The 23306-nt window shown below is 42.3% G+C and overlaps 1 protein-coding gene across 3 annotated transcripts in view; it reads right to left on the bottom strand.

Moving 5' to 3' along the window:
• Nucleotides 1-3665: 3665 nt before the first annotated feature.
• RASGRP3 (RAS guanyl releasing protein 3) overlaps nucleotides 3666-23306 on the bottom strand; it is a 105125-nt gene continuing 85484 nt past the window's right edge. For all 3 annotated transcript variants that reach the window (XM_084623964.1, XM_084623966.1, XM_084623965.1), the window contains 6 exons: nucleotides 21483-21598; nucleotides 13715-13862; nucleotides 9635-9671; nucleotides 6482-6607; nucleotides 5043-5407; nucleotides 3666-4497 (listed from right to left, as the gene is read on the bottom strand). In XM_084623964.1, the coding sequence (XP_084480090.1) occupies nucleotides 4489-4497; nucleotides 5043-5407; nucleotides 6482-6607; nucleotides 9635-9671; nucleotides 13715-13862; nucleotides 21483-21598 (801 nt within the window). In that variant the 3' untranslated portion in view covers nucleotides 3666-4488. The remainder of the gene's footprint in view (nucleotides 4498-5042; nucleotides 5408-6481; nucleotides 6608-9634; nucleotides 9672-13714; nucleotides 13863-21482; nucleotides 21599-23306) is intronic.

Raw genomic sequence — 23306 nt, 5'->3', positions numbered from 1 at the left:
TTTTACCTTCCATTTGGTTTCAGGTAGGAAAGTAGAAGATCTCAGACAAGCATGTCTGGGTAGCACGATAGTGGATGCAATTGCTCACACATTACTGAATCTGACACATAAAAAGAAGCTCTAAGCATATGTTTAGTTACTGTCTGACCCTCCATTACCAAGGCATTGGCCAGCTTCCTTTGCTCTTTGGCAACCATGGACACCTTTTTCCCCATTAGTGATATTGATAACCTAACATCACTGCCTGGTATTTTCTGAGGAGGATACTTACCACAGACCTTCCTTTTATCCTCTTTAGGGGAAAGAAATAATTGTTGTCCCTTGTGGATCCAGCAGTGGATTCAACTGTGGATCTGTGTGGTGCACTTGCAGCACCACAGTAAAGGTTGGTGCAGAGTAGCAGGGCAATGTAGAGATGACTGCTGGCTCTGGAATGATCTTCAGATCCAATGCAATCTTCAGAACTGGGGGATGACTCTTAGGATCTGATGTTCTTGGATCCAGATCTGAGGAGTCTCCTGAATGTGATTTGGCTCTGCTAACAGGAGCTTTATCCAAAGGTTTTTCATGCAGTTTGGCTCTGATTTCAAAGGTCGGCACCAAGGGAGTCTCTGAGCACTTTGGGGTTGAATCTGATAACCTGGGAACTGACTGCCCTGAGGTGTTGAATCCTGATGTTGGGGCAGATATGGGAATCTTTTGTATAGCTCTCTTCATCCTAGCCCTCGAGGTGTCAAGAGCAGACACTCACTAGTCTTTTCACCTTAGACAAAGACCCCTTAAATGGAGTCAGATCTGGGAGCTGTTGCAGACAGAACTTCTTGCAGTAATAAGGCTTGCAGCCTGTTCTGGGTGCTCCTTATGCACCTTTCGGATAAACATGCTGCAGATAGAACACCTGGAATTAGAGTACTTGTGGCACCTTAGAGACTAACCAATTTATTTGAGCATGAGCTTTCGTGAGCTACAGCTCACTTCATCGGATGCATACCGTGGAAACTGCAGCAGACTTTATATATACACAGAGAATATGAAACAATACCTCCTCCCACCCCACTGTCCTGCTGGTAATAGCTTATCTAAAGTGATCATCAGGTGGGCCATTTCCAGCACAAATCCAGGTTTTCTCACCCTCCACCCCCCCACACAAATTCACTCTCCTGCTGGTGATAGCCCATCCAAAGTGACAACTCTTTACACAATGTGCATGATAATCAAGTTGGGCTATTTCCTGCACAAATCCAGGTTTTCTCACATCCCCCCCACCCCCATACACACACAAACTCACTCTCCTGCTGGTAATAGCTCATCCAAACTGACCACTCTCCAAGTTTGGACTCCAACTTGGAGAGTGGTCAGTTTGGATAAGCTATTACCAGCAGGAGAGTGAGTTTGTGTGTGTATGGGGGTGGGTCTCACATCGCAAATCCCTTGAGTGGTAATACCCCTGGGACACTCAAGGAACAATTTGTTACAAGAGAACTATTCTCCAGTTAGCTGCTCTATAATTATCTCTCACTATCATCACCTTAGGCCCCTCTCCTGTGAAGACTTTTGCTCATAAGTAACTTTACACATGGAAGTAGCTCCCATTGAACTCAATGGGCCTACTCCAATGAGTCAAGTTAAGCATATGGACGACATATTTGCAAGATTGAGGCCTGTTTAATCAAAGGAACTGTAGGATCAGATTTTTTGTCAGCATCTCCAGAAAAGGTAGGTTAGACTAAGCAGTAGCCAGCAATATTTTGTTAGAGGAAGGGCTAGCTCACAGCATGAGTAATGGGCTGTTCTACTCTGAAAAGTGACTGTAAAAATGGTACCTTCTTACTCAACAGATCTCTTTCCTGGGTGTATTCAAAGACCCATCTGCCTGCTTGAGTGGCCAAAATAAGTTTTCATTGTTTTACACTCCTCTTGGCCCTGAAGAGCCAAGAAAGATGAGAGACAGAGCGCACTGGATTCTGTTCCCGCTTGTCCATCATCAGTTGCATTAGTCACTAAATGCCAGTCAGTTACCCTTGTGCACAGTTGACACTGAAAGGTTGTAGGACCTTCATTTATTGATGTGTGAAATGGGAGTGAGCCCAACTTCACTCTCCAACCCCAGGCTGAGGTTTCAGGGCTGGCACCTGGGAAGACACAGCTTTTGCTCAGAATAGGGTTTCCACATGGCTGTTTTTTAATCAGCCTGGCCAGTTTTTGCCAGTGGGAAGATTTAATGTGCCAGGGTTTGTTTTTTCACTTGGGATTTTTCAACTGCTAAAAGTCTGGAGGAAAGATTGTTGCAGTTGCTTAGTTGACAGATCAGAGAAATGCTTTCAGGACCTGTAAGTGTCTCCAAGCACACATTCCTGGATTTGTGATGAGGAAGAAAAACAGGTAAAGTGAGAGACTGTGAATTTGAGCAAGAGGCTGCAGCTAGTAGTCAGTAAACGTTTACACAACTGCACTGGGGCTCAGCGTGTGCTCTAGAAGTTACACAAAAGGACAAGTGTGCATTCTAACCGGTGTGGTTATTCATTTAAATCTTAACTGTATCCATTTCTGCCTAATTTATAGTAAACCAAACCAGGCTGCCAACATATTTCCAAATATGAAAATAATCCATGTTTTCTAATTTGTGAATTAGGGTATTTACTTTTCATTCCCAAATGAATGTAGTCGGTTATCTACATTTCATTTAAGAAGCATTAATAGGAGCAATTCAGGTTAATTCCATATTTCACATCATATCCAATGTACTACAGTACATTAAAATCCTTTACCAGATAGATTTTGTGCATGTGGAAGCTGTGTGTACTGATCCCATCATGTGGGTCATGTGACACAGGTCAGGAAATCTAGACCAGTGCTTACTGGCACTTGTGTGTGTCACACACTGAGGTTAACACAAGAAGGACATAGGTTCCCTCCCTCAACCTGGCTTGGGAACTCCATATTGTCCCACAGCTCTTCCTCCTCCCAAAGTGGTGCAGCAAGAGCTCCTCCTGCTCCTATTTTAATTATGGGTCACAGCTTTATTACAAGCTTCAGTTACTGATTTCCAAGCAGGAGAAACATGCAGGATACAGGTTGTGAACCAGACAAGGCAGCCTGTAACCACAAACTTCATTTAGAGACATGCAATCACAGAGGAGTCCTTTGGAGGCTGATTTATGGGTCAGTTAGTTTACAAAGTAGTTGCCTGATCTTGAGAGATGAGATTCTAATGAAGAGATCCCACCTCTCAAGCCAAAACCCTTAGCTAGCTCAGGTCCTCAGGATATCTTAGAAAATAGCTTCTTTCTGGCTGTTTTTTCCTCTTCTACTATCATGTGTAAACGTGAGTTAATCCAAACCAGACTGTCAATTTGAGTTGTGAACATTTAAGGGTGGGATTTTCCAAAGTGCCCAAGTGATTTAAAAACATAAGCCCCTTGGGGTTTTTATTTTAATAGGACTTGTGCTCCCAAGTTACTTGGGCCCAAACTAGTAATTCAATACACGTGGTTCATGGTACAGGTCCAAATACCAGCTCATGAGGGACATTGATTATGATCAAGTTGACACAGAGACAGTGAAATTCCTAAATTCAAGGTTGCTGTTAGTTAAATCTAGTGTTAAATTTTATTTAGGTATTTTCAGTTTGATTAAAAGAAGGACATTAAAAAAAAGTGAAACTAAAATGTTTATTACATGTTAATTTTACCATAATCAGTGCTGGGGGAAAAGGCATCTGTCCATTTATTGTCTAACCAGACATATGAATAATGATATTTGTCCTGAAATTCCTATCGTTCTTTGAAACATGCTGTATGTTTGAAAGACCCTTCTCATATGGCCCTGTATTATAAACATGTGCTGCACATCAATACACTTAGGTTTAATGAGAACAATGTAAACATCTTAAAAGTTTGAAAAATGGTGTGCAAAGGAATGCATCCTAGAGAAGGATTTTTAATTCTGACATTTTCAAAATCTCCTGTTTGAGATTTAGCAATGAACATAAACTCAGTTCTTTCCAGATAAAAGAACATTATGAGCACCTGAATAAGGAGCTTTATCAAATAAACTTGGGTACTCAGATGCCATCCTCATCACCTTTGCCATGTATAGACACAATGAGCTGATGTGATGCTTTCAAAGAAGAGAAAATCCATCTTCATTGGTTTGTAGAACTGTAGGACTGGGTGTAGAGACAGTTTCCACCTTAGGGCATATAGCTACAAAAAAAATCATAGACCAGAAGACTGAGTCACATAACACACTGTTGTGCTTTGTCTAAGCAATGTTCACCAGGTGACTTACTCGTGAGAAAATAAATAGTGCATTTTGACTCTAACATCCTATTAAATAAGATAACAGGAAGGTCTGCTGGATTCATAAGGTTTAAACATGAGGTACAGGAATATTCATTCCCATGGCCAAAGGGTGGTCTACCGAATTCCACATCTTGCTGTGTTCTAATGGCCATCTTAATTGTCCTCCATCTTTCAGGGCAAGCGATCAGCTATCCTGTAACCAAAAAACAAGCACTCTTTACACCTCAGAGTTCCACTCAGAGTTTACTGACCAACTGTGCTAGGATATAATCTTTTTTTACTGCTCCTTGCAGTAACTGGCCATGTTCTGCTTTCACATACACTAGTGTCCATCAGGTCCAAATTCTATTGAACCCAATGATATACTCTGTTTTACACTGGCACAACAGGACAGAATATGATCTGATTATTCTCAGATTATTCTACTTATTTAATATCTCAGAAGGAAAATAATCCACAAAAGTAGAACATCTGACTTCTAAGAGCGCACTTGGCCAAAGCACAAAAAAATCATCCCCAGTGTTAGAGTAAAAAATAATACACACAACAAAGTTTGGGTTTATAGAAAATAGATGCTTATATATTTTGATAGTTTAGTGTTTAACGAGTGAAATCTTATTAAGTGATAGCAAAAAAGTAAGCAAAAAACCAGCATTTAAAAATGCACATAAAACAGTTTTATACACTCCTTGAGTAGTAGCAGATTTTAAACAGACATGCTCATGCTTTATTACCCACCTCAGGTTCTTGTCTTTCTTGGAGTGTTTCTATTCCATTCTCATCCAGCATATGTTCTGTGGTCTCTACCTCAATATCCAAATGGACCTGTAGGTTGGGTTTTTCATTCTCCCATTTTGCAAAGCCTTTGTTCTTTCCAGCTTTGCTATGGAACTTGGACTTCATTTTGGGGAAGGTATGGGAACCTGACTCACTCCAGCCAGGTTCATGCCACAACGGTTCCGTCTGTGTTGCTTGGCTGGTGGTAGCCCGCTGGAGACGGACTGAAATCTTTCGAGAAGAGCCAGTCACTAGGGTGATTGCTCTGCCATCTAGGTCCTGATGCCCTGTAGCAACACTGGGGAATTCAAATACTTCATCTTGTACTACAGGAGAGAGATTGCAATAATTTATTTTCAATATACAACTTCAAGATCACTAAACGCTTCCAAGATCTTTTAGCAGGGATCTCCTAAGCCAAGTTCCAACTCTTACTAATTCATTTAACATTTAGGATTTGATTCTTCCACACTTACTTAGACAGAGTAGCACCTTACTCCCTTGGGTAGCCCCACTGATTTTTTAGCAGGACTCTTCTTGGCGTAAGTTGCTACTCAATGTGAGTAAGGGTGGCATGATCAAGGCATTATATAGCGCAATGGGTTTGCATGGGGCTTTATAAAATGGTGGTTTTTTTTAAAGAAGGGAAAATTAGGGTTGGGGAGAGGGGAGGAGAAAGGGTCACTTTGCAGCAGTAAGCCACGAAGGAGTTCTATCAGACTCAGCCAAAATTCTTCTTGGGGTGGAATGGCAGCTCTACCGTGATTTGGAAACACACCTCTGGGCCCCAGAGCAGCTCCAATAAGGAGGTGGTACGGATAGGGCTCCCAGACCCTATTTGCAATGTCCATACTCCATTTTGGGATTGCCACTGGCTTTGCAACATGCAAATGGGGAAAGAGGGTGCAAGGGGAAGTAAAGGATTGGGTAAGGCTGGAGTAGTGTCACTACCTTCCCCAACTACTGACAGCAGAGCCGGCCTGCTACCAGGTGGAGTGAATTTTACTGAATTATTACTTACATGTTAGGGTGTCTAGAGCTTGCAATAGGTATATTTTTATTATTTAAATTTTTAAAAAGTATAATACAAGCTGCAACCTTTCAAATGGCAACAGAGCTGTTGCTCCAGCATTCGCTCCTTCAAAGGCCCCAGAAGCACTGCTGTTAGGAGTCCTGTCTGTGAGGACTGTAATTATGTCCTTGAAGGATACAACAGGTCTTAATGTAGCTGGGAACTACAGTAGGATGGGCTGATGAATTATGGGAATACTTTTAGGCACCCAAAAGTCTGCTCTATGTGCAGATATAATGATTAAATTAGAGCTAACGCAGTTTGGATGTTGGGTGCTGTCAAAAAGAATTCAAAATGAGTGTAAATTAGTAATAAAGGCTGCTTTTACCTGGTGGCAGAGATGGACTGTTAGGCAGAGAACCATGATTACTGCCCACGGAGGTACCTCTGGTAAACTTCCTGCATGCCAGCACAAGCAGGTCTCTACACTGCTTATGGCAGTTGGCACCACAATCTGTTAAAAAAAAATATTGCCAAACCATTGAGAGTTAGGGATTACCAGACACTACAACTAAAGGCCATGAACAAACATACACATGCAAAAGTTCTGATCAAAAAGATTTGGAGAAAACAAAAAGCAAGGGAAATGTGTGGGTTACCAAATGGTTAGTTTCCAGGACAATTAGCCGTTAGCACGAATAAGTCAGTCAAGGTGGGGTTTTTTGTTTTTTGTTTTTAAACGGCACCAGACAGTGCACTGAGGCTAAAGGCAGATCTGAGCACCATCTTCAAAGAATCTGTTCCACTGAACCAACCTCAAAAATGGTGGATAAGTTGGGTCTTTTGTTTGGTGTGGCAAACACTGGGTGTTTCAAGGAGCTTCTGTTTATGTTTAGGGCTTCTGAATATTGGGTTTAAATGATATGCACTGATAAAATACCCCCCAATTAAAAAAATCAGCATTTATCCAATGAACACTTGAAAAACCATCAGATATGGTTACTTGTATGTAAGGATTTGTCTCCATGTATCAGTCATGTGGACTATGGTAGTGTGATTTCTGAAGCGCACTAACATGTTGTGTATTCATTGTTCTGCGCAGACCCTGCTTGTGTGCAATAAGTTCCCTAATAGATTTTAGCTTAGTCCTGTTTCAAACATCACCATGTTCACGTTTGCTAGGAAACATTACAAAGAGATTATTCATTACAATATATACTACTGTAATGAGTAACGTACATAATATACATTACTCATTGCAATATATACAAAGAGAAGGCCCTGAAAATCCCTGATTTTTGGACAGCTACATAAAACTCAAATATTGCTACAAATAAACTCCCCCAAAATTAAACAAACCCCGAAAAACAGAAGACCTGTTTATATTCTAAATCTGCACGTTTTGGACACATTGTTACTTTCATAGTCTGAGCCTTTGGCAGCGCAGCTGAGAAAGAAGCCAGTTAAAGGACTGGCATTTTTAAAGGAGCCTATAGAAGATCAATGCCCAAATCCCATTGACTTTCCCTCACTCTCTTAGGCTTCTTTGAAAATACATCTTATTTATGTCTCTCTTATAACTAACTCTTTATGCATCGCTGTTAAAGTACAGTTCTGCTCCGATAAGTGACTCTAAAAAGGACATTGACTGGATCCATGCTTATTCCTTTGCTGCAGCTTCCAAATCTAATATGCTCACTTTACTTGTACAAAAGTAAACTTACCTTCCTTACTTGGAGTTTTATCTTCTCTGAAGGTAAAAACAAATAAAACTGAATATAGGATCCTGCTTGGAGATGGTTAATCTCTCCCAATGTCTATTAATCAGAACATAGAGTTATCTTCTTGGCTGTGGCACTTGGTTGGGGAACTGGGGGAGGGATGTAAGTTGTCATCTGAATAGGCAATTCCCCTTGATGGCACAAGGTCAGTAAGCTTAAAAATTGAAAAAGGAGACTGGCTTGGAAGATGAGGAGGAAGAACCCATTTGTAATGGTTCATGGAGCAGCAGGTGCTCACAAGGACAGGTGGTTCTTGAAATTGCTGCCCTGCAAACTCAACTGGGACCTGAAAGTCAAGCTGAACTCTCTCCCGGTCATTCATCATTACCTGTCACCTGGGCTCTGCAGAGAAGCACATTTCAATTTCATGTTAATAAACAAAACAACAATAAACACCACCTGGCTCTTATGCAGCACTTATCAGTGGGTCTCAAAGCACTTTACAAAGGAGGTCAGAATCATTATCCCCATTTTACAGTTGGGGCAATGAGTCACAAAGATGTGAAATGTCTAGCCCATGGTCACCCAGATGTCCGGAGTCCCACTCCAGTGCTCTAATCACCAGACCATACCGCCTTAACTACATCTCAGTTGAGCCACTGTATAGGTGATGACGTGTGAACAGGAGAGAGTTCAGCTTGACTTTCAGATCCCAAATTGAGTTTTCAGGGCAGGAATTATAAGCCCTGCCTACCCATCTTTTTATTAATAAAGATTTGTATTGCTGCTTGCCCTTGTGCTGTGGCACATGGGAACAGAAGGCAGTAAAGATCCAGTCCCTGGCATGACCAAACAGTGGCTAGCCACAGTTGCTGCCATGGGGCTCCTGGTAACAAATGGACTGTGCCATGGATGCCTCCCCCAGGCGCAACTGAGCAATAGTGGGCAGGGAGAGATGGCGAATGGACAGAGCCATGGCCCCCTCAAATACAGGCCAACAGGAATGGGAGTATGCTTCACCTTGAAAACAAAAGTCCTAAGTTACTTGTCCCTGGGAAGTCTGGGGAGGCAAAGAGAAGGAGCCTGCATGCATCTAAGCACCAAAGTGAGCCCTGGAAAACACCAAAGTGCAAGAATCATGGAATCCACAATGCTGTTTTCCATGTCTTTTACTGGAGTAGACCTGTACTTCATGAAAAATACATGCTGATTCAACAATTAGCGACAAAGTTTCCAGAAAGTATTCAAATGGCAGGACTACAAGAGTTGCAGGTTGTGTGGTTTTTTTAAATGAAATTTTTATTGGAGGGAGAAGAAACCTGGAAATGAGATCTCAATCTATCAGGTATTCTAGGAATTAAAAAGTTGACTATCTGTATTGCAAGTAGCTCATTCTTGCTATTGCATTTTGAGGCTAGTAGACTTATCTGACAGACAGATAGGAGGAAGACAGGAGCATTGCCAGCCCACATGGATCTCCGGAGCTTCAGGGCCAAATCAAAATGCTAAAACACTTCAGGATTTCTCTCTACTTCACATGGAGTGAGTTAGTTTTACCAAAATAAATTCTAATCACTAGCACTAAGCTACATCCTTGTGAAACCAGAGATCACACTGGATTTCTGGCTTGTAGTGTATGAGCATGCAGCTAGTGTTTTATAACAGTAAAACTTCACAGTTTACTGAGAATTTTGTTGCAAATGACACATCAAAATTTGGATGAACAGAATGTTTTTGCCAAAAATAGGAGTCTGACTTATTTGTGCTAAACATCATAATACCTATGTCTTGAAAACAACATCCATGCATTATGTATTTACCTTTACATTTGTATCCTTGTTTGATTATACCCCAGAGCTGTAATGAAAGACAAAAGAACATTAAGGAATCAGAAAAGAAAGCTGGAAGGAAAACAAGGTCATAAATGAAGGAAGTACCCATAGCTACAAAAGCACAAACAGGATATAACTGCTCTCAACACCCTTCCTGTTAGATAGAACTCCCCCTCCAGTTGTGATAAACTTAGACTGGCTTCCACCCTCACTTCTCTTACCTACTATAGAGCTAGCATAGGAGAGGAGACACAGAACATGCCTGCTTCCAGAAATGGGTGAAAAATTGCCATCTTGTCAGTTTACGTAAATGAATCAGCGTAAAGTATAACACTGCTTGGAGTGCTTAATGTAATCTAGCTATGCAATGCTAATATAGCCATTCTCTGGCTACTTGGATGGCATGTGGCATGCAGGTATGTCAGGACAAAATTAACACAGATTAAAAATTCAGCTCTCATTTACTATAGCAGTCACCAACGCATCCACTGTAAAAGACAGTTCTGGCCATCTTATTTTTTCCCCAAAATGGCTGAAGTCAAATGTCAAATGTCAAAACTGGCTTGAAAATAGGCTCTGGGGGTCAGCCCTGCAACCCTCCCTCCCATGATTAGTCCTTGCTCACCCCAGAAGTCCCCCAGAAGTACATGAGACGGCTTGCACAAGCAGAAGGTGTAGTATTAGGCTCTTAAAAAGCAATATGTGCATTGCTAAATTTGAACAAAGTTAGCTTGAATGTAAGATGTAAAAATCTAGATAAATTCATGGAGGATAGGTCCATCAATGGCTATTAGCCAGGATGGGCAGCGATGCAGAACCACGCTCTGAAATGTCCCAAGTCTCTGTTTGCCAGAAAGACAGAGAATGGATCACTAGAGGGGACAGCAGCAGAAATAAGGATGGGTGGTGAATTTAGTCTATAATTTATACCCACTGCTATATTGCTAAAGTTCTCCTTTCCCTTTGTTTTCTCTTAATACTTACACACTAAAATTAAACTTGGTTTACGTGGCCAGATAATGAGAATGGTACGCATTTGTATTAGTTTGGAAAGTGACACCAGAACTGACACTATTAGCTATTTTACATGGCTTTGCCAGCCCTTTTTGCTGATAGCTATTTATGATTCTTCATACCAGGAAATAGTTTTTGATAATTATTTGCTTCCATTAATCTTTGGACCAGTAACACTGAATATCGTTTTGCTTTAAATTATCCCACCCATCCAACATAGTACCTTCTTTAGCCTCTAATTTGACATCACTATGACGGTTACACAATGGAGATTAAATTATAGATTCTACTCCAGCAAGTTTGAACATGTTGGACACAGATTTTCTGGGAGCTAACTTGAGGTAGCTCTAAGCTAAGCGGAAATGTCTGAACAGTCCCCATTGCATTAATACAACACTGGACACAACTTTGACCTGTAATAGCCACATCAGTTCAGCCTTGTCAAATGCCAAGAGATTTTAGCTTGACATTTAATGTTCACATGTGTTTAATAATAGATATTTTATTGGCTAGCATTGACCTTTAATTGTCATTTCAATTCAGCCTTGTACACTCTCTGTGCACATTATTTTGACTTTGAATCACCACATCAGTTCAAAACAATGCACTATCCCTGAATGAACAGAACTGAAATGCAGGAGTAATGCATGAAGAGCTTTTAAGTTCAATTTCTTTTGCTCTCATTACATACTCTGGGACAACTTCACCTCTGACACAATGTCATTGGATTCAGTGAATTTGCATCAGGGATATCTTTGACCCTCTCTCTTTACTCAAAATACCACCTTTTCTCTTCAGTTGGATTTAACAGAAATCAGAAAAATACAGCTGTACTGAATTATTCCAGAACAGGACAAATAGTAAAAAGCTTAGTTCTCTGGAGAACAAGGATGGGCTTGTGGATAGGACACTGGAGATCTGGGTTTAATTTCCGCTCTGCCACAGACACACTGTTTGACTGCAATTGAAATCTCAGCTCATCTCAGGAGCAGGCCCCAAAAAACTACTCCTAAAATGACATCAATGGAAAAGGCAAGAAAGCAGATCAGAGAACTTGGGGACCATCTCAAGGTGATAAAGTTTTCTTCTGGTTTGCTTTGTGGAATAGCTTATTGTCTCATTGTAGGAGATTAATTAATAGATCTTAACATTCATAGAGTTTAAGCCCAGGAGGGACCATTAGTTCATCTAGTCAGACCGCCGGTATATTGTAGGCCATGGAATTTCATCCAGTTACTCCTCCACTGAACCCAATAACTTTTGACTAAAGCATATCTTCCATATTAGAAGGGTGCATTATATGCAAAACAGCTTTCAGTGGTTTTCAGATCTTTAATAGCCTGTAAGATAAATGTATTGCCTCTTTCTAACCATGAGGTTTTTAAATTAAAACAAAGCTGTAAGCCCTCCATAGTTTACTTGTCAATATACCGAGATCCATTAACAAATCATCTGCTTTCTTCACAACGAAATAAAACAAAAAGTTTTTGAACAGGCAATAGATCTCTTAACATGAAATGCTTTCATTCATAGATGTCTAACATATGGCCCCTGGGCCAGATCCATCTTGATTGATGTATTTATGTGACCCACAGATTTTGCAGCATCACATTTCCATTTAAAAAAGTACCAAGTTTTTAGCCCTCATGTTTGTGAAGAAAATCTTCCAAATGTGAATCAAATGTAACCAATGCAGTGATGTCTTCCTGCAACTGCAGATAGCCTGAAAAGGACAGATCTAATAAGTGTGACCTCCTCTACTCTCATGAGGCCACTTCAACATTAAGTATTCCACTGCTGATCATTTTAGCAGTTAGAATGGGAAAAGGTGCGAGTGAAGACCATGGGGAGGTGGGAATTGTTGCAGGGAAGGAAATACAGAGGGAAGAACAGAGAAGACTCACAAAGATAGAGAAAGAAAGGAAGAGGCAAAAAGAAGGGAAACAACGAGCAGATATTATGTTGGTCCTAAAGGAGAGTGGATTTTTGCCACCGAGTGATATGGAAACCAATTATGTGTTGAAAAAACAATACCTCCTCAATGGAAGTTCAAATGGGAAAATGATAATCCAGCATAATATTTCAGATTGTACTTTACATTCATTTAAAAGTAACATTTAAATCCTAGGTTTCAGAGTAGCAGCCGTGTTAGTCTGTATCCGCAAAAAGAAAAAGAGTACTTGTGGCACCTTAGAGACTAACAAATTTATTTGAGCATAAGCTTTCGTGAGCTACAAGTCACTTCATCAGATGCAGTGGAAAATCCACTGCATGCATCCAATGAAGTGAGCTGTAGCTCACGAAAGCTTATGCTCAAATAAATTTGTTAGTCTCTAAGGTGCCACAAGTATTCCTTTTATTTAAAGCCTACTGATTCATTCTTTTATTATGACTTGTTTGAAGCAGAACTGGTGAAAGGTTTATTATTGGTTTTAAAAAAATATTTGGTTTGCTTGACTATTCAGGAAATGCTTCAGTAAAGAGTTAATTTGTTTAAAAGATGGTACTCTATCATTAATTGATGGCATTCTGTATGTTATGTTGGAGAAATCAAATCATTTTTCATATTTTATACATGTTGCTAAAAGTGCCATTGATTTATTGGATATTTTTTTAACATTCTTCTCAATCTGAGCAGAGTTATGGTGCCAAGAGCAATTTAATGAAAAAGTTCTGCCTCTTCTTCATCCACATCATCTACTCCACACACCCACTTTCTCTAGTTAATTTGGTTTAGCTCCCTGTGTAGATAAGCTCTCTGTGAGGATTCTCTCCCTCCATCCTCTAGGACCCTTATTTCCTTGGCCATCACCTCTCTTTCCCAAAGAGAAAGTCTTAAAATTCAAAATATCCAAAAGCCAAAGGAAGAAAATATCGACAGCACAGAGTAAACATTTTCAATGTCTCATTGTAATGAGATATTAGGACAGGATGAAGACACTATTCTTCCTTCTAGTGTTTGGGGCCCATTTCCTCTTTGTGGTGTTAGTTCATCATATCCTGAGTCTGACTAAGTCTATACGTGAAGCATGAGAGTGCTAAAAACATACTTACAAATCCTGCACAGTGCTCACAGAAAGTTGGTTTAAGATAGGTCATCTCATGAAAGTTATGAATAAAACCTGGTCCCATTTTACACTGTAGCTGCGATTTAGCCCTCAGAAAGTAGGCCATCATTTCTTCTTTGCTGATAAGACCATCCCTGTTCAAAGAATTTCAGGGTAATCTATTAATATGTCGCCACTTTGGACATTTTGGGATTCAACTGTTTAAAAACATATAGAATACACATGTACAGAACATAATATATAACAGAGATGGCAGAGAAACCAAGTCTCTACTCAGATGCTCTAAAGAGATAGTGTTGCCCCTTATTAAAGAGCTAAAACTAAATTCATTGCCTAGCAGGCATGGCTTTCTCTCCTGATGATAGATCAGCATTGTAGTGCTAAACTTTATGGTGCAGGAGCCCTTCAGAAGTGATTGCAAGTTGCTAATTCTCTCACCCATGAGATAGATTTGGGAGATTATCTTGTGTTATCACCATAACAATCAACCAACATTTTACCCGTTCATTTTATCTAACTGAAACTGTGCAACAGCAGTTACGAGACTTCACACCTTAGTAACAAACACACGTATCAAAAAAAGACATGCTTAACTCAGTATCTATATGCCAAACTGTAAACTAGGTAGCAAGGCACATCCAAAGCACCCATGTAGTTTGTCAAAAAGCCCACTGATGACATATGTAAGATACTGTTTTTACAACATTAATAGTTTGTACAAACTTCAAATAAGGGCAACAATCGTTGGTATGCTCCATTTATGTTTGGGCCACTCCATAAACCAATTTAACTGGCTGGCCAGACAAGGTTGGCAATAGTTTTCCATCAGCCCCTACTTATCCTGATAGCCCGCCCCCAACCCGTGGCTGGCATACATCCCATTCACAGCAACCTCCCAACCCCTCAGTCCCACAAGCCACAGCCCCCAACACCCCCGTACCCTCACCACCTCAGCACTCCCCACTCACTCCATAGCGCACCAGCAACTAGCCCACAGCCCCCCAAGAAACCCTTCCGGCCACTCATCAGTACTCACCAAGCACAGCATTTCACTCCTGTCCCAGGCTAGGGCAGCTCCTCCAGATCCCAGCCACCCCGTGGCTCCACTCTCTCCCAAGGCACAGGTCAAATTTGAGTGATGTGATCCAGCACATGGGATCATGGCAGCACTCAAGTTAGCCTGGGAGGTCGCGCCTCTGTCTTTATCGGGGGCAGCTAGGCCAAATTTGTGCAGCGTTGGGCTCCACCTGCCCTGTTGCAATGCCACTTAGGTTTGGCCCAGCTGCTCCTCTGTCCATGCTGGAGGGGCAGCCGTGCCGAATTTAAGTGGTGTTGCAACCCCATGCACCAGGAGATGTGCCAGAGTGCTGCTTCACCCTAGATCTCAGGTGCCAGGGCAATGCTACAGCTCTCCTCGTGATAATGTTGTATTCTCTATCTTTCATACTGGTTTTAAAGCATTCATATCATATGAATGTAAACCGATTTAGCAGTGCTTTTGTGATCAGCCAAATTAATATACTTATTATACTTACAAGGATACTGTCAAAACTTCTTAGGCCCAAAAAGCCTCCTACCCTTCTTCCAATGATTGCTGTTTCCCCTTAATAAATACTCGATGTTTCCCTCTTCCTCTGTGCCCCACGCAAAAAAAAAAAAAAAAAAAAAAAAAAGCCATCTCCCATTAATTTCCTTGAAGTATCACTCTAAAGCCCAGCAAGATAACTTCCATGTCCTCATTTCCCTACAATACCACACCAGTGCCCAGTGATTCAGGAAGGTTCTCTTATGTAACAAGTGTGTTGATCAGATACCAGACCTTCAGGACAGGCAAGGTGATTGTTCTGATGTAACTGTTCATGCAGCAATCACACGGTGTACCATGTATGTTCTTTAGACTGAGAGATATGACATCTATTTCACCAACTGAAAATATTTTAGAGCAGCTGTACAAAGCAGATGGCTTGTACAATTTTGATATGAAAAGAGTCAGGCCTTTAGTTGTAGTGGCCTAAACTAACCCAAACATAGAACACCCCCGGGGCTCTTAGCTTGTAGAATCACTGGGTTTCATGAGGTGCTCAACTGGGGCAAGTTAGAGCAACTCTGATGTCCTGGCCCTGATCTGCTCCCAAGAAGATCTGGAGAAAAGGCTACATCTTGGTTTCAGTCAACAGGTCCAGACTACTCTTACTAAGTAATAAGGATGGCAAATAAGCATGTAGCTGTGTACCTGGATGGGACCTGCCTTTTAGAATTTGGTTCTGATTGGCTGGACATCGTTAACTACGTGGAGGTTGTGTCTCTTTCCTTCCAAAATATAAAAGTGGCCTTTGTATTTGTGAAAAATTGACAGATGATAGTAATAAAAAGTGTTGAAAAGTTTTGAAATTTTGTACAATTGCTCCAGAGTTTACAGAAAATTCTCAAACCTCCCCCCAAAACAAAACAAAATCCTAGCAAATTTCATCGGAGGAAACAACAAATAAATAATCAAAAACCCCTTCCAGTTCATATTCTGGATCTTTTCACTCTTAGCTACATCTTTAAGAGGAAGCAACTGAAAAAGTGTACAAGGTACTGCACATGAAGGAAAATCATAATAAGATATTTGTTTGTAGGGTGCTCATTGCCTAGGATCTGCGTGTCTTGCATTCCATTAAAAAAATCCCCAGTCACATCTAATAAATGTTAATCACTCAAATGGAGGCCTTAGAGTCGTACACCAAGGTACAGATCCAGCAATGGCACATCTGACATGCTGATGTGCTTTAGGGTATGTCTACACTACGAAATTAGGTCGAATTTATAGAAGTCGGTTTTTTTGAAATCGGTTTTATATATTCGAGTGTGTGTGTCCCCACAGAAAATGCTCTAAGTGCATTAAGTGCATTAACTCGGCGGAGCGCTTCCACAGTACCGAGGCAAGCGTCGACTTCCGGAGCGTTGCACTGTGGGTAGCTATCCCACAGTTCCCGCAGTCTCTGCTGCCCATTGGAATTCTGGGTTGATATCCCAATGCCTGATGGGGCTAAAACATTGTCGCGGGTGGTTCTGGGTACATATCGTCAGGACCCCGTTCCCACCCTCCCTCCCCCCGTGAAAGCAAGGGCAGACAATCATTTCGCGCCTTTTTTGTCTGCTGCCAGCCAAAGATGTAAAGGATAGATGGAGTGGGTCAGAACAAGAAATAGACCAGATTTGTTTTGTACTCATTTTCCTCCTCCCCTGTCTAGATCACACTGCAGTCAGTCACAGAGAAGGCGCAGCGAGGTTAATCTAGCCATGTATCAATCAGAGGCCAGGCTAACCTCCTTGTTCCAATAACAACGATAACTTTGGTGCACCATTTCTTATTGGAACCCTCCGTGCAGTCCTGCCTGAAATACTCCTTGATGTACAGGCACACCCTTTGTTGATTTTAGCTCCCTGAAGCCAACCCTGTAAGCCGTGTCGTCAGTCGTCCCTCCCTCCGTCAGAGCAACGGCAGACAATCGTTCCGCGCCTTTTTTCTGTGCGGACGCCATACCAAGGCAAGCATGGAGGCCGCTGAGCTCATTTTGGCAATTAGGAGCACATCAACCACCACACGCATTATCCAGCAGTATATGCAGCACCAGAACATGGCAACGCGATACCGGGCGAGGAGGCGATATCAGCGCGGTCCCGTGAGTGATCAGGACATGGACACAGATTTCTCTGAAAGCATGGGCCCTGCCAATGCATGCATCATGGTGCTAATGGGGCAGGTTCATGCTGTGGAACGCCGATTCTGGGCTCGGGAAACAAGCACAGACTGGTGGGACCGCATAGTGTTGCAGGTCTGGGACGATTCCCAGTGGCTGCGAAACTTTCGCATGCGTAAGGGCACTTTCATGGAACTTTGTGACTTGCTTTCCCCTGCCCTGAAGCGCATGAATACCAGGATGAGAGCAGCCCTCACAGTTGAGAAGCGAGTGGCGATAGCCCTGTGGAAGCTTGCAACGCCAGACAGCTACCGGTCAGTTGGGAATCAATTTGGAGTGGGCAAATCTACTGTGGGGGCTGCTGTGATGCAAGTAGCTCACGCAATCAAAGATCTGCTGATATCAAGGGTAGTGACCCTGGGAAATGTGCAGGTCATAGTGGATGGCTTTGCTGCAATGGGATTCCCTAACTGTGGTGGGGCTATAGACGGAACCCATATCCCTATCTTGGCACCAGAGCACCAAGCCGGCGAGTACATAAACCGCAAGGGGTACTTTTCGATAGTGCTGCAAGCTCTGGTGGATCACAAGGGACGTTTCACCAACATCAACGTGGGATGGCCGGGAAAGGTGCATGACGCTCGCATCTTCAGGAACTCTGGTCTGTTTCAAAAGCTGCAGGAAGGGACTTTCTTCCCAGACCAGAAAATAACTGTTGGGGATGTTGAAATGCCTATATGTATCCATGGGGACCCAGCCTACCCCTTAATGCCATGGCTCATGAAGCCGTACACAGGCAGCCTGGACAGTGGTCAGGAGCTGTTCAACTACAGGCTGAGCAAGTGCAGAATGGTGGTAGAATGTGCATTTGGACGTTTAAAGGCGCGCTGGCGCAGTTTACTGACTCGCTTAGACCTCAGCGAAACCAATATTCCCACTGTTATTACTGCTTGCTGTGTGCTCCACAATATCTGTGAGAGTAAGGGGGAGACGTTTATGGCGGGGTGGGAGGTTGAGGCAAATCGCCTAGCTGCTGGTTACGCGCAGCCAGACACCAGGGCGGTTAGAAGAGCTCAGGAGGGCGCGGTACGCATCAGAGAAGCTTTGAAAACCAGTTTCATGACTGGCCAGGCTACAGTGTGAAAGTTCTGTTTGTTTCTCCTTGATGAAACCCCCCGCCCCTTGGTTCACTCTACTTCCCTGTAAGCTAACCACCCTCCCCTCCTCCCTTTAATCACCGCTTGCAGAGGCAATAAAGTCATTGCTGCTTCACAGTCATGCATTCGTTATTCATTCATCACACAAATAGGGAGATGACTACCAAGGTATCCCAGGAGGGGTGGTGGAGGAGGGAAGGAAAATGCCACACAGCACTTTAAGCACAGCACTTTAAAAGTTTACAACTTTAAAATTTATTGAATGACAGCCTTCTTTTTTTTGGGCAATCCTCTGTTGTGGAGTGGCTGGTTGGCTGGAGGCCCCCCCACCGCGTTCTTGGGCGTCTGGGTGTGGAGGCTATGGAACTTGGGGAGGAGGGCGGTTGGTTACAGAGGGGCAGCAGTGGCAGTCTGTGCTCCAGCTGCCTTTGCTGCAGCTCAACCATACACTGGAGCATTCTGGTTTGGTCCTGCAGCAGCCTCAGCATTGAATCCTGCCTCCTCTCATCACGCTGCCGCCACATTTGAGCTTCAGCCCTGTCTTCAGCCCGCCACTTACTCTCTTCAGCCCGCCACTTACTCTCTTCAGCCCGCCACCTCTCCTCCCGGTCATTTTGTGCTTTCCTGCACTCTGACATTATTTGCCTCCACGCATTCGTCTGTGCTCTGTCAGTGTGGGAGGACAGCATGAGCTCGGAGAACATTTCATCGCGAGTGCGTTTTTTTTTCTTTCTAAGCTTCACTAGCCTCTGGGAAGGAGAAGATCCTGTGATCATTGAAACACATGCAGCTGGTGGAGAAAAAAAAAGGGACAGCGGTATTTAAAAAGACACATTTTATAAAACAGTCGCTACACTCTTTCAGGGTAAACCTTGCTGTTAACATTACATACATAGCACATGTGCTTTCGTTACAAGGTCGCATTTTGCCTCCTCCCACCGCGTGACTACCCCCTCAACCTTCCCCCCTCCCTGTGGCTAACAGCGGGGAACATTTCTGTTCAGCCACAGGCAAACAGCCCAGCAGGAATGGGCTATACTGAGTGTCCCTGAAGAAAAGCACCCTATTTCAACCAGGAGACCATGAATTATATCTCACTCTCCTGAGGATAACACAGAGAGAGAAAGAACGGATTTTGGTTGAATGCCAGCAAACATACACTGCAATGCTTTGTTCTACAGTGATTCCCAAGTACGTGTTACTGGCCTGGAGTGGTAAAGTGTCCTACCATGAAGGACGAAATAAGGCTGCCCTCCCCAGAAACCTTTTGCAAAGGCTTTAGGACTACATCTAGGAGAACCGCAAATGCCAGGGCAAAGTAATCCTTTCACATGCTTGCTTTTAAACCATGTATAGCATTTTAAAAGGTACACTCACCAGAGGTCCCTTCTCCGCCTGCTGGGTCCAGGAGGCAGCCTTGGGTGGGTTCGGGGGGTACTGGCTCCAGGTCTAGGGTGAGAAACAGTTCCTGGCTGTCGGGAAAACCGGTTTCTCCGCTTGCTTGCTGTGAGCTATCTACAACCTCCTCCTCCTCCTCATCTTCTTCGTCCCCAAAACCTGCTTCCGTATTGCCTCCATCTCCATTGAAGGAGTAAAACAACACGGCTGGGGTAGTGGTGGCTGAACCCCCTAAAATGGCATGCAGCTCATCATAGAAGCGGCATGTTTGGGGCTCTGACCCAGAGCGGCTGTTCGCCTCTCTGGTTTTCTGGTAGGCTTGCCTCAGCTCCTTCAGTTTCACGCGGCACTGCTTCGGGTCCCTGTTATGGCCTCTGTCCTTCATGCCCTGGGAGATTTTCACAAAGGTTTTGGCATTTCGAAAACTGGAACAGAGTTCTGATAGCACGGATTCCTCTCCCCAAACAGCGATCAGATCCCGTACCTCCCGTTCGGTCCATGCTGGAGCTCTTTTGCGATTCTGGGACTCCATCATGGTCACCTGTGCTGATGAGCTCTGCATGGTCACCTGCAGCTTGCCACGCTGGCCAAACAGGAAATGAGATTCAAAAGTTTGCGGTTCTTTTCCTGTCTACCTGGCCAGTGCATCTGAGTTGAGAGTGCTGTCCAGAGCGGTCAGAATGGAGCACTCTGGGATAGCTCCCGGAGGCCAATACCATCGAATTGTGTCCACAGTACCCCAAATTCGAGCTGGGAACGTCGATTTAAGCGCTAATCCACTTGTCAGGGGTGGAGTAAGGAAATCGATTTTAAGAGCCCTTTAAGTCGAAATAAAGGGCTTCACTGTGTGGACGAGTGCAGGTTTAAATCGATTTAACGTTGCTAAATTCGACCTAAAGTCCTAGTGTAGACCGGGGCTTATACTATTGAGGTTTAAATCCACACCTCACCAAGATGTTAACATTTTCAGAGGCCTAATTAAACAGGAAAGCCTTACACCACATCACTCTGGTATTTTTAGTACCATTTTCTATTCTTCTTTTACACGTTCTAAATGGTTTAATTAGCTAATCAGAGTCACCTACTTGTGTAATCTGCCAAATCAAATTTAAATAATTATGATAACCACTCCCAATTGGCTAAGAATTGTGCACATTCTGTACTATTTGTTACCATCTCTCCTGCCCCTACCTGCCTGCTTCTTTGTTTTATCCATCTGATATATCACATCTTTTTGACTGTAAGCTCCTTGGGGCAGGAATTGTCTAAATGTGAGCACAATTGGACCCTGAACTGGAGGGCTCCTAGGAACTTCTGCAATATAAATGATAAATAATAATAATAAATAATAAAAAAATAACAAAAGGTAAAAGATTAATCATCATTTCTCTTCCAGTTTCTGAGTGAAAAGGCACATATATAAAAAGTTTGGAGGTCTGGGAGGCATTCTGTGTTCTTTAACTTAAAAATCCAGTGAAACAAAGAAAGAAATTAAAGAAAAATATAAACTTACTGGTCTTTGTCCAATACACAAAAGGAGTCCAGGAAAGGAAAGTTGGCAGCTATACTTTCAAAGTCTTCTTGAGAGATATAACCATCATGGTCATGATCATAGTTCCTAAAAACAGACTGAAAGACGAAGAAAGTACTGTCTGTCTCATTGACAACACAATGGCAAAATAAAATCCAATCAATGCACATTTATGACTCCAAACCAGTTTTGGAGTTACATGAGTTAAATGTCCATCCCTATTAACCAGACACTGCTGAACTGGTTCATTTAATCCAATGCATGCTATTAGTACCTGGTACTTTCATGTTCAGATCTGTTAGACTATAGGGAAAAGGCCAGTTCTTCAAAGAAAACTTGCCCTCGATAGTAACCTAATGTACATACTGCTGAGTTCCCACCACACATACAATAATCCTACTCACTTTTATTCACACATGCTGTCAAATCATCCCCCTTGCACCACCCTTTTCATCCTGCCTGATGTACTTGGTAAAAACACCACACACCTATAAGACACTTCCTTTTCAGTATTACAAATTTTCTTGATTACGTTTTATAAGTTTATGACCAGAGCTGTTCCTCTTCTCTCCAATATAATACTTCATAAATCTACTTTATTTACAAATACCCTGACATCCAGAACCCCTACACTCAAACACACACACTCAATCTATGACATACCGCCTAATGGAAACACAGATAGTGTCCCAAATTCACAAGGTTGCATAAGGTAGTGTAAGCAAGGCCCTCCCGTGCCACACTAATTTAATTTCTTTGTAGCTATTTGCATTTGCATAAGGAACTCTAAGTCACATGCCATAAAACTGGGAGAAAAGTATATGTCAAAGTCAAAATAGTTTTATGGAAAAATAGATCTTGTCAAACCACCTGATTTCATTTTTTGATGCAGTTACAGATGTGGTTGGTAACGCTAACTATGTAGATTTATGTATACTTAGATTTTTGAAAGGCATTTGATTTACTACTGCATGATATTCTCATTACAATGTTATCACTACACAGTTCAACAGAGCACACACTAAATGGATTAGGAACTAGATAACTGACAGATTAAAAAAATTAGCTGTCAATGGGAAATGATCAAATGGGGTGTTTTCAGGTGGGCTTCCACCAGACTGATGCTATTCAACATTGTAATCAATAATCTGGAAGTAAATATAAGATCACTACTGATAAAATTTGCAGATGATACAAAATTGGAGGAATGTTAAATAGGGATGAGGGCAGTACAGTCATACAGAGCAATCTGGATTGCTTGGCAAGGTGGTCCCTTTCCAACAAAGTGTGTTTTAATACAGTCAAATGCAAGGTCACATGTCTAGGAACAAGGAATGGGAAACTGTATGCTGGAAAGCAGTGACTCTGAAAAGGATTTAGAGATCATAGCGGACAAGCAACTCAAGACGAACTCCCAGTATGATGATTGGCTAAAAGGGCAAATGCAATCCTTAGGGGGTATAAGCAAGGAAATAATGGATTTTTTCCCTCTCTATATTACCTTGGTGAGACCAAGGCTTAGAACACTGCACATTTGGTTTTGATATTCACACTGTAAAGAGGGTGTGGAAAAAGTGGAGAGAGTGCAGAAAGGAGTCACAAAAATGATTTGACAGTTGGAGAAATGACTTGAGTGACAGACTTTAAGAGCTTAATATGTAGATTATCAAAAAAAGAAAAGAGGTGATTTGATTACAGTGTATAAATACCTTTACAGGGAGAAAATCCCAGGTAATAAAGGGCTCTTTGATTTAGTGTAAAGGGTCATGACAAGAACCAATGGCTGGAAACTAAGGCCAAATTCAA

The sequence above is a fragment of the Lepidochelys olivacea genome (assembly GCF_965140295.1).
Source record: "Lepidochelys olivacea isolate rLepOli2 genome assembly, chromosome: 3".
NCBI classification, from domain to species: Eukaryota; Metazoa; Chordata; order Testudines; family Cheloniidae; genus Lepidochelys; species Lepidochelys olivacea.
Note: the sequence above shows the minus strand (reverse complement) of the source record. Positions and strands in the feature narration are given on the sequence as shown.